The sequence below is a fragment of the Lytechinus variegatus genome, chromosome 7 (genome assembly GCF_018143015.1).
Source record: "Lytechinus variegatus isolate NC3 chromosome 7, Lvar_3.0, whole genome shotgun sequence".
NCBI lineage: Eukaryota > Metazoa > Echinodermata > Echinoidea > Temnopleuroida > Toxopneustidae > Lytechinus > Lytechinus variegatus.
This window is the reverse complement of record NC_054746.1, coordinates 41,836,334-41,854,586: the sequence shown is the minus strand read 5'-3', so window position 1 is coordinate 41,854,586 and position 18,253 is coordinate 41,836,334. Positions and strand designations below refer to the sequence as shown.

At 35.9% G+C, this 18,253-nt stretch overlaps 1 protein-coding gene across 1 annotated transcript in view; it reads left to right on the top strand.

Annotated features, from left to right (window-relative positions):
* The window catches only part of LOC121419331 (substance-P receptor-like), a 34,120-nt gene extending 18,981 nt beyond the window's left edge, over positions 1 to 15,139 (top strand). Inside the window, exon 3 of the mRNA XM_041613745.1 lies at positions 12,063 to 15,139. Coding sequence (XP_041469679.1) covers positions 12,063 to 13,166 — 1,104 coding nt within the window. The 3' untranslated portion in view covers positions 13,167 to 15,139. The remainder of the gene's footprint in view (positions 1 to 12,062) is intronic.
* Positions 15,140 to 18,253: the final 3,114 nt, after the last annotated feature.

Sequence of the window (18,253 nt, the reverse complement as noted above, 5' to 3'; positions counted from 1 at the left end):
AACATGGGTCTTTAAGGGCAATATACTATATGTTCCTTGAAAGAAGAACCAGTCAATATTTTTATATCATCCAAATCAGATATCTAGAACAAATATTATGATAATAGTGATATTTCTTTAAAAATATCACCATTAAAGATTTATTTTGTGTTATCAGGGTCTAGGCTCTGCACTTTACCATTATGAGGCCTACTTGGCAAGCGCCCAGATCCAGCGTTGTCTTCATAATGACGTAGAGTGTTGATGCGCGGATCATTATGAAGCGTATCTTTTCAGACGACGCATCCTCAAAGGCCCGGATGAGACCGTGAGGGAAAATGCAAAGGTACTAGTATATTTTGTGTTGTCTCTGCATGCAAAGTCAATACGCGCATTGAGACCTAGGAAAATACAAACAATATACTTACCCCTTTCCGATATTCAGAGAATGTAGGGAAATACGGTTTTGTAAATGACCAGCTCAGATGTCTGATACGGGTGATAATAAAGCAATATTGACTGGCCTGGGGGAGAAACGACATATATCGCCCAAACTAGATTTATTTCGCCCGAGTCGTAGACGAGGGTGATATCAATTTAGTGAGGGCGATATATGTCTAATCGGCTTTCTGTTTACACGTAGTAAAAAAAAGTCGATTCTGCATCGGCTTGCGGTTATGAACCTATACCCAGTTGTTGTGTGTCCGGACTATCAATTTTATTTGGAAAAAAATACAAGCAAAGTTTCATCAATTTTTAGTACAAAATGTTATAGAGAACAAAATAGAAGATGATTGCAACTATTGAATTAATATTTTTAGTGTAATCCAAAGACGAAAAAAAGAAGGCTTCAAAAATATATGTGTCCGGACACCCGACCCCCCATCCTACTACTTTGTTGGTGCAAATTGCCGGTTCTGAACCGCGAGCCGATGCAAGTTTATCGCGTTTACACGCTATAAAAAAGCCGATGCTGCATATCGGCTCGCGGTTCAGAATCCGCTATTGTATTGCTGTACGACAGATTATTCATGTACCGGCATTCAAGGTAATTTAGAAAAGTTCAGTGTTTCTTACTCTGTTCATGCAGATGAGATAACTTGCACACATCGTCTGCTTGGTCGCCGACGTTCAAATACTAATAGTTACAAAAGAACGTATAAAGTCAATCAGTCGATCGATTAGGTGAACTTGATCAGACACGTCTATGCATTGCATGCTAGGATATGCGACCGGTATACGGTCAGGCTGCGCCGGTGTGGCGTGCCTAGGCTTCCCGCTAGCGCTGCGTTGCGCTAGTATTTTGATGTCGCTCTCCCGCTAGCGGCTAGCCGCTCCGAGCTCCACGGCTAGCGTATAATGCATATGCATAATAATGAACCGACCCTGGTGCTATGCTCTCTGATTTGTTAATACTTGTGAACAAATGAGGTCAACGCGTGATATGTTAATAAATATTTATCATGGCACGGTCAGTAACGGGTTTTTGTTGGCTGTATGTTACTGAAAATGTGACATCATACCTCATTAAGTGTGTTTGTCAGCCGATGCGTGTACACTTTATGTAATGATCAAAGCAGTCTGTAGAATACCGGTAGGCCTAGCCCTTGATATTTTAGGAACCAAATTAGGGTCAGATCTCCAACTATAACGTTAGATCTACGTCAGATCTAAGATTAAAGGGAACATTAGGTCTAACTTGGTGAGATCTAAGTCTAACAAAGACAAGTCTACTCTAACTTATGAGCTAACGTAGGCCTAATATACTAATAATTTGGTTAGTGAAATACGTATGGTCTTAGTAAATTCCTACAAACAAGCCGTAGACTACAATGCCCCTCTTCAGGTCTGAATTTCCTATATTGTCAGCTCGCGCTTTGCGCTCGCAATATTTGATTAGGGAGATGCGTATGATAATCATGATTACAATGACTACAAAAAGTGCTTCTGATGTGGTTTAGATGTAATTCTAACCATACCAGCAAGCGCTTAATTGGCACTCGCATTAGATGATTATGATGAGATATTTATACTCTAAATGGATTCCTAAATATAGTCCTAAAGATTTCCCTGTTTGGGGTTAATATATACAAAATTTTCAGCTTGCGCTTCGCGCTCGTATTGTTGTTTAGTGAGACCGGTACGTAACATGATAAGAATTTGCTTATAATGTCCCTTTATAGGTCTGAATATATAAAATTTCAGCTCGCGCTTCGCGCTTTCATTATTTAATCAGTGAGATACATCCGTTTAATGGCACTGTCCTTAATAAGGTGTCTATTATGTCAGTATTTTTGACAAATGAGCGTGCGAAGCGACTTAAGTGACTTAAATTTTTGCTGGAGCCCCCCCCCCCATGCCGTGACCCACGGTACGCCACTGCTCAGGCGCCATGCTCATGATTAACAGAATTGCCATAAATGATGGTTACTAAAAACAATTTTTACCTTCATTACTTTATATTTAGTTTTGTGGGGTATCTAAATCATAATAATAATGATAATAATGATATTGGGTGAACAATTTTCCCTAAATTTTTTAGGTGTTATTTATTCGAATTCTAGGCAAATTATCATCTTTAGCGACAAAAATATGAGTATAGACCAATATGATCTTCTAATTTACTCAAATGACTAAATGAATACATTTAAAATGATTTTTTTTCTAATAAAGAGAGAGAACAAGGTTTACGAGAGACAGACAGGAAGGCACGATATATAGAGACTTCCGCCTTTAAAGCTAGGAAACGGTGGGTGGTGGATAAAATGACCGTGGCGGAATTTGGAGGCACCCCGTGTAAAAACAAACTCCATATTACGTGAAAATAAAGCAGTGAATTAAATTCGAAGTGATAATCAATTCCCCGGGACGAAACACGAGAGAGCTAACATTGATCGTTGTCGGATAATACAGCGCTCAATGTTTCAAAATTGGCGTCATTAGATAGAGGTGGTGTATTCCAATGTCTTCCTCTCTCCGACACCCATCCAACTTGGACTTGGCTTGCCTGCAATCTTAGCTTGCCGCTACAGTTCGATGCTCTGTATCTAGTTACGGTCTGCCACTTGTCACAGGTTAGCAATGTAAAGTAGGCTTTACGCTACCAGATACAGGGAATAGGGAGTGGTTGGGTAACCTCCCATGTATGGTAATTACGAAGGACAATAACAGTATCCTATATATATGTACCATACCAGTGAGCAATAGAATATCAAGGATAAAAAGATTGTGGAGCACATGAAACCAATTAAAGAGCAATTTCCTTTTCTTTTTTACCTTTCATATGGCCACTTCCCACTTTCCTTAAGTAAAAATGTCTGGATGTGCCTCTATTTGAGGGAGTAAGACACGATGGCAAGTTGTAGCGACTGATCGCCCTTCCAGAAAAACATGTCACCCTATGGGTGTATGGCGCCTGAGGGTTGGCTAAGCCGATGCTTTACCTATCACTATCAACCCTGCAGCTATTATCAACTCTTTGCGTTTCACCGTGGGATTGTGTTCATGAAACAGAGCCGTGATAGGCGATGTTTAAGGGATTGACACTCCCCCTTCAACTTTTTAGGGTTCTGGTTCAAAATGATAGGGAAATCCTACCTCATTTCGTTATAGGACGATGATAATGGAAGCTGAATTGCGACGGGCCGTCGAGCTTGTGGGTATTAAGTGAAAGAAATACAGGGATGTATTTCATGACCTAGGGCAAGTGATCAAGCAATTACACGAAGCCTCGGGTTCTATACTCCACAGTACTGACAAGAAAATTAGATATGATAGATATAAAAGAGAAAGTACATGTAAGTAAATAGAGATGATCCTATTTCTCGTCTATCAATTGTTTTCCGCAAACGTTCATTATCTTCCATCATACTTGAATATCAACGAAAAAGTGAATTTAAAAAAAGGTCAAAATATAGGCCATGGAAATGTGGGTTGGTCATGGATTTGATGACTCTTGGTAATGTACGCTAAATAGAGTCAATTCAAATAGTAATAGGAGGATGGTTATCTTCGGTAGACGAAAATTGATCGCCGGTGACAGATAAATGCGTCAGAACTTATCCCCAGAGAACGTGAATGATCATTTATCAATGGAATTCATGTGTGATTTGACGGTATTATAATAATGAGTAGATAGGCGCTCATATACAACGACGCATTAATGTGGGTCATCGTAGAAGAGGTGTACTTCCCCAAAACTGACGAAAATAAAACATATATTATAAATCAGTCAGCAAATATTTACTCTTGATACATGTCATGTAAGGATGATAAAAAAAGTATTTCCTTGATTAAATTAGCATGTCTAGATTGGTAAAACGTAATTTTCTTGAGGTTTTGTTGACCTTTCCTGTGATCTAGCCCAAACGCGATCACAACTTCCGAGAGATGTCAAATCAAACATTAAACATTTGGACTTTGTTATGTTGTAGACCATCCTTTCAAGTGGCCATTTGATAAACTTCGCTAAGCATTATACTACCATGGAAACTTTGAATTTTTTTGATTGATAGGCCATGTTACTATGATAAATAACATAACGACAAAGATGCCATAATCGTATTTCTTTTGCGAAACAGGTAATTAAATTCAGTTATACTGCTATATCCGATGATTTCTTCCAGAACTGAAAATGAAATCCATATTTCATTGTTCGAATCGAAAAAAATAAAAAAAATCCTCCAAAAATATAATTTTCCAATTGTGCCCGACAGCGCCAGATCGACGTTTCTCTATCCTTTAAATCGTTGAAAGTCAAAGAAGATAGCAACAACCCCCATCTTAGAATGTATTTTGGTCTGCCGCGATCAGGGCTCAAACTCCGGACCTCCAAGTTGCGAGGCGGACGCTGAAGCTGCGCCAACTCACCGTACGGTTGTGGAAACCGTGTTTGGAAGTAATGGTTATATGTTGGTGCTGCTGTCTCGCCTTTGTGTACACCCTATGGAGGGATGGTCCAGGCTGGAGATATTTATATCTCAATAAATAGAGTAATGCTGAAAATTTGATCAAAATCGGATAACAAATAACGAAGTTATTGAATTTTAAAGATTTGCATTTTTCCGGTGAAACAGTTCTAGGCATGTCTTCATGATATAGGTGGGCCAATGCTGTCATATCTCCACTTGTTCTTTTGCATTGTGTTATACGAAATTAGGTTTTTTCAAAAATTTTCTATCAAGAACCAAAACAATTGGATTGACAAGTGATTAAGTGTATTAGTTATTTATTGCCGCAACTTTTTTAATCATAATTGAGACACATGTATGCAAAATGAAACAATTATAATTTCATGTAATAACTTATGAAAAGGGAAAGTGGGAATATGACATCATCAGCCCACCTAATGAATATCCATGACGAAGTGCATATAACATTTTCCCCAAAATATTGATTAAACTTTAAATTTCAATAACATTGTTATTCGATTTTAATCAAATTTTCAGCATTTTGCTCTGTGAATTTTACTTTATTTATTTAGATATAATTATTTTCAGCCCGGATCATCCCTTTAAAAAATCAGTTAATACCATTGGAGCAAAGTGTTTCTTTTGTTTCGTTGATAAAGTAATAAATATTGAAATAAATTCCACGGCAGGGGCCGCGGAACGGGTATGAAAGTGGTGGGGATGATCATGTTGGATCAAATCATAATTAAGATGCTTTTTTTAGGCCAGAATCAGCTTTTTCATACGTGATTCCAAAACACTGTTGCCTCCATGCCATACTTTCATATAAACGACGTTTCAGCACGCCGATCGTAAACTTACAAAATGGTACGTTTCAAAACGTCGTTTGACCAGACCCAGGGTTTCTGGGGAAGTACATATAAACCATGGGCCTATTAGGTCCATTTATAAACAGAACCACGATCGTAAACGTGTTTAAATGACGTTATTTGGTACATGCTTCCGGTGAGATGAAAATCCACGGGCAAATACAGTGGCATGGTTCTAACAGGGACTTACCTCCACGGAATAACCTCTCTTCTCCTTTGTTCTAATCATGACCATACATTTGCATGTGTGACTATCACTATTACTACTCATCTGGAAGAGGGCTGAAGCTATTCCGGATCCTGGTATGCCCGCATGGTCATTCTAAACAAGACAATGTGCTATTGAAGTTAATAATCACCTTTTTCGGCCATGCACGATAAAGAAGAGTCAATATTGTGATGTATACTGGGACCTATCCCTTTGAATAAAAAAAAACTCGGAAAAGGAGTATGATTGATTGATCGTTTAATTATTTTCTGATCTTGATACCATTATCTTGATTATGAGAGAAACTTACACAAGTTGATACAAATCCAAGCCCCGAGCAATCTGCTACGTTCTCACCGAAATCTCAATCTAAACGTAAGCATTTTATTGATCCGTGTCATCGAATTGCCTCAATACACATCCAGAAATTGATCCGTATATGAGCTTACAATTTTCTTTTTGGTATTTACCTTGATTTTCATTCACCGATGACTGAATAATTTTTGAAGAGAGGATCAGAGCGTGCCATTGATAATCACTTCACTGTTTTGATTTGATTTCATTCATAGCAGTGTTCACACAATAAATAACGAGCAAGTACAAAATAATCTTGGCATTCCTGTGATCACCTGTAGAATCAACCCGGGATAACCATAAGGGTGAATTCAGTGTGCTTACGTTCACATTATGCGGACATACTGAAGGAGATGACATTATCAAAAGTTTTCACTTAATACTGCAGTGTCCTAACAAATAATTTATCATAAGTAAAAAAAAATATTCTGAAGAAGCCAAGAGGTGGAGTGATGGGTAAATTTGGTTTTGATTATACGTGTAACCATCACGTACAAGCATTATTCAATATTGAAAACAAAAATTTACCATAGCCTTATATGTATTAATGAGATCCGATGCTCTATCCCTTGATGGTTTAGGCCTACTTTCACTAGGTTATCACTCCCTCTTTCAGTGGAAATTGATTTGGAGATGGAAATCTCCATGTTCACAGTGTCTGATAGGGTGAGATGATGGTCAATGGGGTTTACTGAAGATTACTGTGATGGATGGCTGTCTTTGACTTCATGGGATTTGACGCTCTAGATTATTAATGGTTTATCTAACAAATCATAGCGATGAAGAGCCTGTCATAAGGGCGTCGTCAGTAGAAGAAAGATGAAGTGCCCATATGGTCCTCTCTTCATATCGTCGTTTGAATTTAAAGACGACATGATGGAGAGTCTTATCTCGCGATAAATATTTGCACTCTATTAAATCATCTTTATTTGTCTGCCTACTATATAATGAAAACATAATGAGACGCTTATGAACCATTCAGGGATTGGCTTTGATGTAGGGTGTTATGTCATGTGTCATTTAAAGGTCAAGTCCACCCTAGAAAAATGATGATTTTTAATCAATAGAGAAAAATTAAACAAGCATGACGCTGTAAATTTCATCAAAATCGGGTGTAGAATAAGAAAGTATTGACATTTTAAACTTTTGCTTATTTTTCCCAAAACAGTTTTATGCACAACTCAGTGATATGCAAATGAATGAGTCGATGATGTCTCTCACTATTTCTTTTGTTTTTTATTGTTTGAATTGTAAAATATTTCAATTTTTACAGATTTGGCAACAATTACAGACTGACCAGAAAAAGAAATGTTGAATTTGTTAAAGATACATTTGATCAGAATCCTATTAAGAGTCTGTAAATCAAAATTAGCATTTTAGGTGCATCATTTAGCTATTTAGAGCAAACTTTTGATTTTACGCATAAATCAGCACGATTAATTAGCTATGAAATTTTCCCAGAATTTGATTCTATAGTTTTGTAAAAAAAAAAAAATTATGCCATGGGTAACGCGCTTGCTAATTCTCGCGATCGACGGCTGAGTCTTCTTAGGCGTCGACAATATAGCCCAGTGTATTTCAGGTTAGTTAAAATCAAAGATTCAGCGGTTTGCGTTGGGAATAAAAAAATTAAAGCAACTATACATATCATGCTTTAAAATTGGCAGAATAATTGGAAATTACATATCCTTTGAAAAAAACACAATGCTAATGCTTTTTGTCATATTTGATATATTCTACACACTGTCGAGGGTAAAAGGGCGCCCATAAAACACACGTTAATAAAGTTCATGACGAAATGGCTTGGATATCATGATCTCATTTCAAAATTAATAGATAACTCCCTTTCATACATTTCTTGTCCCATTCCTCTTAAGCTGTACAATCCGTGCTGTCAGGATTTTTTTTTCGCGCTGATAAATTTATTCTCACTAACTTGTCATTCTAGTCTATAGATTCTACAGCCGTTTTATGTGTCACGCTTTCATTCCTTTGCTCGCACTTCGCCATGTTTGAGAATGCAACTTAATTGTAACAGGTGATTTAATACATCGAGTGTAACAGCGTGTCAGGGGACTGAAAAATACAAGCCAACTCTCTTTATGCAGTCAGATGGTTGGATTCAACGCACACATTATGTGATTGTAAAGAGTACCAATAACCCAATTACCCACAATCATAATTCTACACTATGCAAACCTTTGTTGAGTGATAGTAAATGGGACCACTTGCACACGTTCTCATGTCCCTCAACGCAGGCACGCAGGAAAGAAGCCGGCTAGTTTGCACACCTGTGTTATGTTAGTAGGACGTGGTTGGATGCATGAAGGTTGGGATGGGAGGAGTGGCTCCTATTTCGATCAAGGTGAAGTGCAATGATACCTGTCCTGTTTTTAACTACCCGCCATTGAACGCTATAAAAATAATGTAAATAAAATAATAATAATGTACATAAATACAATGGATATATTATTTTGTAACCTTATGTTCTAAAGAAATTGTTTCGAATGAATTTCTATTACGCCCGAACAAATGTTACTGTAAAAACAAATTAGCTGTGTATGATTGGTATAGAGATGAAATATTCATTCAAGCCCTTTTAGCAATTCATTTTGAATTAAATAATGGGGTTGATTTCCTAATCCCTAGAATTAGTTATGAGAAAAATTTGCGGATTTCTTTCTGACTATACGTAAAGTTTGATAATAGAAGATTGATGGATCACTTTCTCAGCAAGATGCGTAGACTGATCAACCAAACATCACTTGAATTTTGAAAGAATAAGAATAAAAAGGGAATCAATAATTTGTATATATTTCATGATGAGTCAATACCTGATGACATAAAAGCATTTAGGTGTTCCGTGTAAGAATGTGTGGGATATATGAAGGTGTGTGAGTGGGAGGGTAATGTGGGTGTGCGTGCGTGTGTGCCTCAGCTATCATTAGTTCGAGAATCGGCTTTTTAGAAGAGACCCTTTTGCAGCTATGGGTGGAAAATGGCGATTTTTTTTCTTCCTAATACAGTATATGCATGTTCTAAAGATCCTCTATTACCGGTCTGTTAGCGCATCAAAATAAAGAATCATAAATGACGATAATAATTATAAAGGGCCAATTCGTGTTTGTAAAAAATGGTATAAGGTCAGGTGGTGATTTATAAAGCTATTTGTAAGTTAAGAGCGACTTTAAGAACGACTGGTGATCCTTTCTTACGCACTGAACAATCGCCAATATATACCATTCGTCATAAGAAAGGATCACCAGTCTTAAATTACGAACAGCTTTATGAAACACCCACCAGGTCTGGTAACGAAAGTGAAAGAGAATGCAAGGAAATGTAGATTTGATCACTCTTTCGTGACTGTATGTGTCGCAAACAGTTCAGCATACTAAATCCCAGCGCATTCACCAAAGTGAGATCAGGACAAAGTGTAAATTTATCAATTGAATGAGGTTGCAGAATAAATAACACTGTAACACACTGTGTTTGTACTGTGAAACAACAGCATCAAAATATTTGGCATTAATGTGGAGATGAAGGTAAGCGGGGGAACACGAAAAAAGATTTATCTTGAAAAAAAATGAGCTCGTGAATTCATGATGAAGAAAAAAAGAATAGCAAATGAGTAAACCTGGTGAAAATAAAAGTGTAGGCTGCAACGAAGCATGAAAAGGCAACGGACATCTTAGGGGAGATGTTCAATCTTCATAAATCCTCTTGTAGGAATATCACTTATCACTCGGGTTGAGTTTATAGGGATCAGTGAGGATGATTGATAATTGAAGTCCACGTCTGAGCTACATGCAAACATTGATTTCTATCCATATTCACCAGAGGAATATTTCTCTTTTAAAGACCATTGCAAACGAGTCCTTTCCTCTTGGTCATTTTTTTAAATACAAATCCTCGCCAACTTTAGCGACAGAAATCGTATTTCATAAGGCACAACGCATATTCAATACCATGCATGTTAGTGGTGATTTAGGGAGCTAGATTTTGATCACGAACAATGCTACATTGACATTTCAAATTATACATTATGATTACCTTTTTAGATGATTGTAAGAAATAACAGGCTATGTTTATAAGATATAAAGATATTGATTAGTTTATTTATTTATTTACTTATCTATTTAAAACTGCTTATTACAACAATGGCATCTATGGCGGGCTGAAAAGCCAAATTGCAAAATCATTTACAAAAATTTACATAAAATACATTCAACATCAAATAAAAAGCTCAATTTACACGAATTCTACATCATAAGAAACCTTAACACACATAAGAAGGCTGCTTATCATGTTTGGAGACACAGTCATGTATTAAACTATGACATGCATTCCAATGATGATAAACCAAAATTGAAAATACATGCGGCCAAAAAAAAATGAGTTCTGACTAACCAGAAATGAGTACGGAAGAGAGTGGAATAAAGAAAAGAAAAGAGAGAGATTATGTGAGGGTGTGTGTGTGGGTGTGTGTGTGTGTGTGAGTGAAACAATGAGAATTTCTATTATCATAGATCCTGGTAGATTTGAATTGATCAGTATAACGTGTACATCAATGAGATAAAGCATACAATACATATTTACACTTATAATACCATGATATAAATTAACATAAATACATGCATTTAGAGATAAAATTGTGTTTTAAAGTTGTAAAAAAATCGAACAAATTAATTCAAAATATACATCTGAATGGCAAGATTCCTTTTTTCTTTCCAGTATCAACATGATTCAAATAATGAAATAATGAGTTCATCATCTTAAGTTGTTTACACAGAGCAAGGACAGGGAGAAGAAAAGAAGATGAAATAGGAATTAGAAACAAAGAGAAATTGAGCGAAAATCAAAGAGAGAGAAAGGGAGGGAAAGAAGGGAAAGGGAAGAAGGAGAAAAGTAAAGAGATGAATTTAGGTAGTAAAAAAGACGGTGAACATAAAGAGAGATCCTACACTGTAATAAAGTGCTAATTTAGCACTTAAAGTGTTGTATAGTGACTGCACTATGAGTGCTGATTTTCGAGTTTAAATTTGAACTAAAAAATAAGCACTCGTAGTGCAGTCACTATGCAAGCACTGCAAGTGCTAAATTAGCACTTCAATTTTTACAGTGTAATAAAATTTGACATTTTACTAATTTTTCCAGACATGTCAAGGAACCTACAGCTTTACATAATGCCTGTGAAATGGATCTTATATACAAATTATATACAAAATACAATGTATTTCCATTTTCAAATAGTCAAGGCGTATCACAGAGACTATTTATATACAAATCTTTTTATGTGAATTTCATTTCCTTTACTTCTTTGACAATATATATTTTACTGAGTTAGCAGTCCTCTATTTGTCCGAAGGGAATAGTGTCATGTGTATGTGTTAATTTCTTCAAAGTTAGGACAATGCATGGGTGGGTGAAATGACCATAGATGAATCAAAGTATTAGCCTCATTTTGGGGCTGTTATCAGCCGATCTAATCTTGTTGACATGGTTGCGATCAGCTAGAATACATGTCATGGAGGTTCACACATAAAGATCAAATGTATTGTTTAGTAGAGAAGAAAATGGCGAATGACGTGTCAAAGATGTATAATAATAATTATGCTCAAATGGGAACCCAATCTCGCTCTGAGACATGTATCCAAATAAAATATCACATTAAGGAGTGTGTGATTGCGTATATAGGCAGAATAATTGTTTTTAATTATTGTTTTATTATCTGTGTATTTACAGGTGGCCAAGATGGTATTGATTGTCGTACTCTGCTTCTTCATCTGTTGGTTCCCATTTTTCCTGGTAAGCATGTTGGGTCAATTCACAACGATTTTACACGAGGAGAACTATATTTTCACCCTTCTGTTGGTTCACCTGTTTGGTTTTGCTAACTCCTTTATGAACCCTGTAATATATGCCTTGATGAGCCAGGCTTTCCGTAGTGGGTTTTGGTTGATACTCACCATATGCTGTCCTCAGTACCGTGATCTCGTAGCCCCAACCAACAGAAGCGGGGAGCGCCGCAGTGTTATCGCTGTTTCACAAACAGAGGTAGCTACCGAACGACAGCAGGCAAAACGCGGTTATAACCGCTTTTTCAGACGAGAGAGCACGCAGTTCTCTGCCGTCTCTGACCAAGATGAGGATCGTATTGGAATGACCAAGATAGGGAAGGTTGGAAACAGCTCAAATAACAACAACAGAAGGGTGGCCAACAACCAGACGGTTCAGGAAGCTGAACGAAAGCAAAGGGCAGAGCGACTTTTGCACAAGTTCCTTGACGAAGAACCGCCTAGAAAGTTGACTGATATCGAGTCAGTCATTGAAAACACCAATGGTATCGGTCAGCCAACAGAACCGAACGAGTGCGAGACGCCACTCATCGGAAATGATTATCAAGAAGACAGTTGTAAGCTTAATGGTCCTCATGTCGTGTATCGGAAGTGTGTAGCAAACCCGGTAGACATCACAGCAAATGATGCTAGCAGTCGAAAGGCCAATGAAGAAGTGGCCGGCAAGGATGGACAGGTCTATGTAAATACCGATATTGATAAGAACATAGAGGATTTGGTATCGGAGGATGAGCTGATGAAATTCAATGCGAGTGTTTCTAAGTGTGCTGCATGGAAGGCGACTAACGACTCAACATTGCAGAATGATGTTATTTTAATGATAAACGAAGATGTACCTGATGCTGAGCAGTCTACCAAGGGTAATAACGAGGGTCAAAACCCATCAACACCTGGTGTGGAACAACTGATGGACTGTGAACATGAAACCACATGGAACATAGCTCAAGGTTCAAATGGACTAATTCCAGATGAAGCTACAACAAAAGTATGAGCGGTGTACCGATCATATAGTCCAAGAACACATAATGACAATTTTACAACTTATTTGAGGCACTTACAAAATTGGACAAACATGGCGAATGATAGTCAAATTACACACTAAAACGTTTTAAAAGCACGTTAGATCCTATTTGGATCCTATAAGGATTGATGATTTTATGGAGATGATATATATTTGAAAAGCATGACATCAGAAAAGGAAGTATTTTGTATACAAACACTGTAAATATTGTTCATACGAATTCACTAAACAAAAAAAATTGTTACCTGTTTAGCAGTGTCAATTTAGCGATCGTCTGATATCGGTTATTTGAGGGGAATTATTATTCATATTTTGTGATAATTATGTCGGATTGTGTTCCTTATTGTGATCCCCATTGTAAGAGTCAGCTCATAAATGAATGTATTGATTATTTTATCCAAGGATAAATTGTAAGAACCACATAATAGACACTGAATATTCCTTGAGACAATAGAAAGAAAGTTTACCACAATGACAGAAATACCTTGCATATTATTGTCTTTCCACCTTAATAATATTGTTTTTCAATCGCCTTTATCTCATGCAGGATTTAATAAGTGAATCTTGGGATGACAATAGTTTTCTTTTAAAGGAAAGTGCGTTTTGATTGGATTCTTAAGGCTTTTGGACTTTTAATTTTGAATGAAATCTCAAGTTTTACTGTATTTATGATGATACAATCGCATGAAAAGGTCTGGAAATTTGAATTTACATTCTAAACTTTCGTATCAGATTTGACGAAGGTATTAGTCCGTTCGGGCCGCAATCCGTTCCGGGTAAAACATAACTCGGAATTTCGTCAGATGTGACCTTTTATGGGTCAGATCTGTCCCTATTTTGTCTCACACCATACTTTTCTTTCACCGGAGCAGAGCTGTTTTACACAGATATTGGCCATTTTACTTTCAATACGTTACCAACATGGCGCATTTTTTTTTAAATCGGGCTTGCCTATAAGAAGGCATTACGCGCCATGCTGTTAACACATTGAAAGCGAAATGGCCAAATCTGTATTAAACTGCTCTTAACCGGAGGGGAGTGTGGCCTTAACTGACTGATTTCTGTACTGTTAATCTTTTAAGAATATATCCATGCTTCGCTTACATTATTCTATTTATAAAGTAATGTTTCAACAGAGAGCCTGTTAAAAAGCTAAATGATCCGAAAGACAATTATTACGAAGACAAGTGTCTAAAATAATTTAGGTCAATGGTCGTGCTTTATTCTTTTGAAAATATTATGTTGTTACTTTTAGAATAGATGTAATGAGAAATACAGACTACTAATTTCAATTTCGTTTAATATGTGAATAGCACAATTTGCTGAAAATTTCTAAAATGTTCACAGTTCCATTCCTATCAAAATTGCTGCCTTTGTGCGGCCAATGAGCTGACTTTGATATGCCAAATTATATAGTAACCATGTGTTATTGTTTTAGATGTCAGTGCCATTATATGATGCGATGATATTTAGTGCTAAGCTAGTTCCTAAGAATGTTTTTATTGTAAATATGAATTGTTTTCATGAATTTATTATGTCGCTCAAATCATTGTCTACTTTAGAGGGTACACCGGCTAAAACATTTGGCAAATTATGGCAACCGTTACATGCTTGGTTTTGATGTCTATACAACTAACGTCAATTTGCTTTGGAAAAAATAGAAGATATAGATTGCGAAATGAATTCCCTTTATTATATAAGACTATAATTTGCCCTCTGTTATCGAAACCGGTGTGGCCTCTTTCTTCTACACTAAAAAGATATTGGGTAAAAATGCTCCATGAGGGTACTGCACTCGAACCAGGTGAGGTGAATGGGTACCCGGCAGGAGTAATTCCTTGCATGTACTGAGCGCCGGTGGCGGTAGCTCGTGCTAAAGCCGGGGTAATACTAGCAGCGCTTTGTATCCTCTGGCAAAAAAGCGCTTTATAAATCCAACTATTATTAATTATGTGTCCAACCAACATTTGACATTTCTTTGGGCATTTTTATTTATCCCGTGTGATGAAAATTTTGCCCATTCTGCAGTAATTGCTGCTTATTTTTTAACCTCATTGGACAATAGGCTTCCCGCATTGGGAATAAAGTGAACAATCATTTCCATAAGATAATTTTTTTTCTGGTATAAATTTATATGTTTATGATTATCCTGTAATGAGTTAGATTTAGGATGTCCAATGCAACCTTTTTATTTTTTGCTATAAGTTGCAAATTCACGGAATATGTAAATTAATTTTTTGAGGACATTTTTTAACCTGCAAACTATTGCAGAAAAAAATCTCTCATATCATGATCAATGGTTACAAGCTACGCGAGGGAAAGTACTTCAACTAAATCTTTTATTAATAATGTTCTAGAATAAACGCAAGATGATGCGATGAGGCCTAACTTGAACTCAAAGGGTTTAAAAGAGAAGAAATTAATCATTAATGAAGATGAAGGAAAATACATCAAATAATGACAAAGATAATGATTTTTTTGTTATTCTTTCTTAATGCTTTGCACAACGAATTTCATAATCTATTGATGCTTCATGGTAAGTAGATTACTTTAAACAGAAGAATGACTTGAAACAATAATTATAGTATTTAATTAGGGGGAAGCAGCTTGCATTTTACGTAACAATAATGCGACTGTACATAATCCTATCCCTATTATCTACTGAGAGATTTTGTCAAAGTTTCTTTTATTTTTCTCTTTATGTACCGGTTGTACACGTGACGGTCAACACACATTTTTACTGCTAATGATGTATTAACTGTAAGAGTAAAATATTGAAAACATCTGGTGTATTTTTACACCAAGGCCTTTGCATCGCATAGAAACTGGCGTTTAAAATAACATTGTAGCCCTTAATAAAATGTCTAGTGCAAGACCATTTTCGCTAATACAGACTGAAAAAATCAAAACGAATATTCTATGGATAATGGTAACCATGAAGTAGATTTAATAACGATGTTAAATGAGGACTAGTGCACTGTAAAAACTGCTGTGTTAAAACTGACACCAATTGGTGTTAATAGAGGACCACACCCTGAGCTGTTAAAGTTACACCCTAGAGATTAAACATAACACCAAAGAGTGTAAATGTAACAACAAACGGTGTTGTAATAACACATATAGGTGTAAAACTAACACCACCAATTTAACACCGGTGTAAAATAACTTGTGTGGTCGTTTATATACACCGGTTAACACCACAGTTTTTGCTGTGTGTTATTGTAAATCATTGCTCCAAAAAGCGAGATCAATTCGAACTAAAAGATGGTAAGGAAAATACAGAAAATGTCGATTTATAAGATCGATATTTATGTCTCCCGTGAACAATAAGTTATATCAAATTTCTCTGTAGAAATATAAAATAATATATTTTAAAATGGAAGGGCGCATGATAAAACAATGCGTAAAATATAACACTATACCGGGATAAATAAGAGCTTATATGACAATCATGTAATATATGGCATTAACTTCAATTAGTATTTTGTTTGGAGGATATTGAAAATATTAATGCAATTTTGACAATGTAGTAAAACAAGCGTGGATCCGTTAAAATGTCAACGTATATGCTTTGTTTGATTTTAATTGAAAGTAGTATTGCAATCGATTAGTGCAATAGCAATGTATTCATCAAATTATTATTGTGTTCGATGTTGTTTGTATTCAGGATTTAAGTTCAATAAAATGTCTGTGCTAAAGTGTGTACATGTCTTCAATCCATAGTGTAATGTGAAAATGAAACGTTTTGTATCATGTTGGAAGATTTGAGTTAAGAGGAGATAATGACAGTGAACGTAAATGTAATGTATATCATGGTGAAGTTTGGATATAAAGGAAATATATCAATTAACAAAACATACACAGCGTAAATATTATTCTCAAACTATGACACTAGTTTCATCTAAAAAAAAAAAAAAACCCTTAATAAATACCAGTGCCGACCGCACAGAAACGTTGTTAGCCTAACAGAGCGTTAACAGTAAGCTCAGTCACATATTTCAGATTGTTAATTCAACACATTTATTGCAATGTTATATACGTATTTAATGCATTGTAATATTCGGCACTGCGGCCACATTACCAGTTGTAACATGGCCTCTGTTAGTGCACTGTTAGAGCTAACAAGTTTTCTGTGCGGTCAGTACAGATGTACCAATAGAGGTGCAAAGCTGCTATTATCTTGTATAATACCGCATACTTTTATAACTCACAATACCCATACACATGTCTTTTATTTCCAATAATATGTCTACTTAATAGCACTCTCAAGATTGGATTTTGCGCAAACTTCATTGATTAACACTAAACCATATTTAAAAGTCAAACGAACAATGAAAATTGAACAATACAAAAATTATATAGATAATTATAAAGGCAGATAAAAAAAAATACACACATACAAACCCACCCACCCACCTACCTACTCACACATACATCATGCGTTCGTTATCGTGTTATCATTATGGCAACATCAATAGCTGAAAATTACCAAACGATTGAATAAATTAGCTTGTATGAATTATGAAAAGACTGGCAGTAATTGAGCAATTGAAAGTCGCTCAGTAATATTTTCCTTGAACTCACTTTTCTCAATTCAAACTTTGATAAAATCTTGATGACTAAAAATTACTTTCACTTCTTAGTAATATAATGAAATTGTTCTGTCTCCAGAGTATTTATCACACATCAGAACATACATATTAAATGATAATGCCTGGTTTGAGCTACTTCTAAGTTTAAGTTTTAAGATGAATATAAGATATTGTGTGGTTTATTTATTAATAAATCTCGTTAACTATATAATTAACGCCACTACGATATTGTTAAATAAGAAAAAAAACACACAAGAGACCTGTGAATATATTTTGGATCTCGAACCAAAGATGAAGAAGACCTAATAGGAAGTAACGTTTACTCAAAAACAAGAGAAAACACTTTTTTGATCATCATCTCTATGTATCCATTGCATTCAAACGGCCTATAATATACGATAAGATGCACTGGGTGATACTCTGATAGTTAAACCTTGGTTTAATCCTAGTCTAGAATAGAATTTT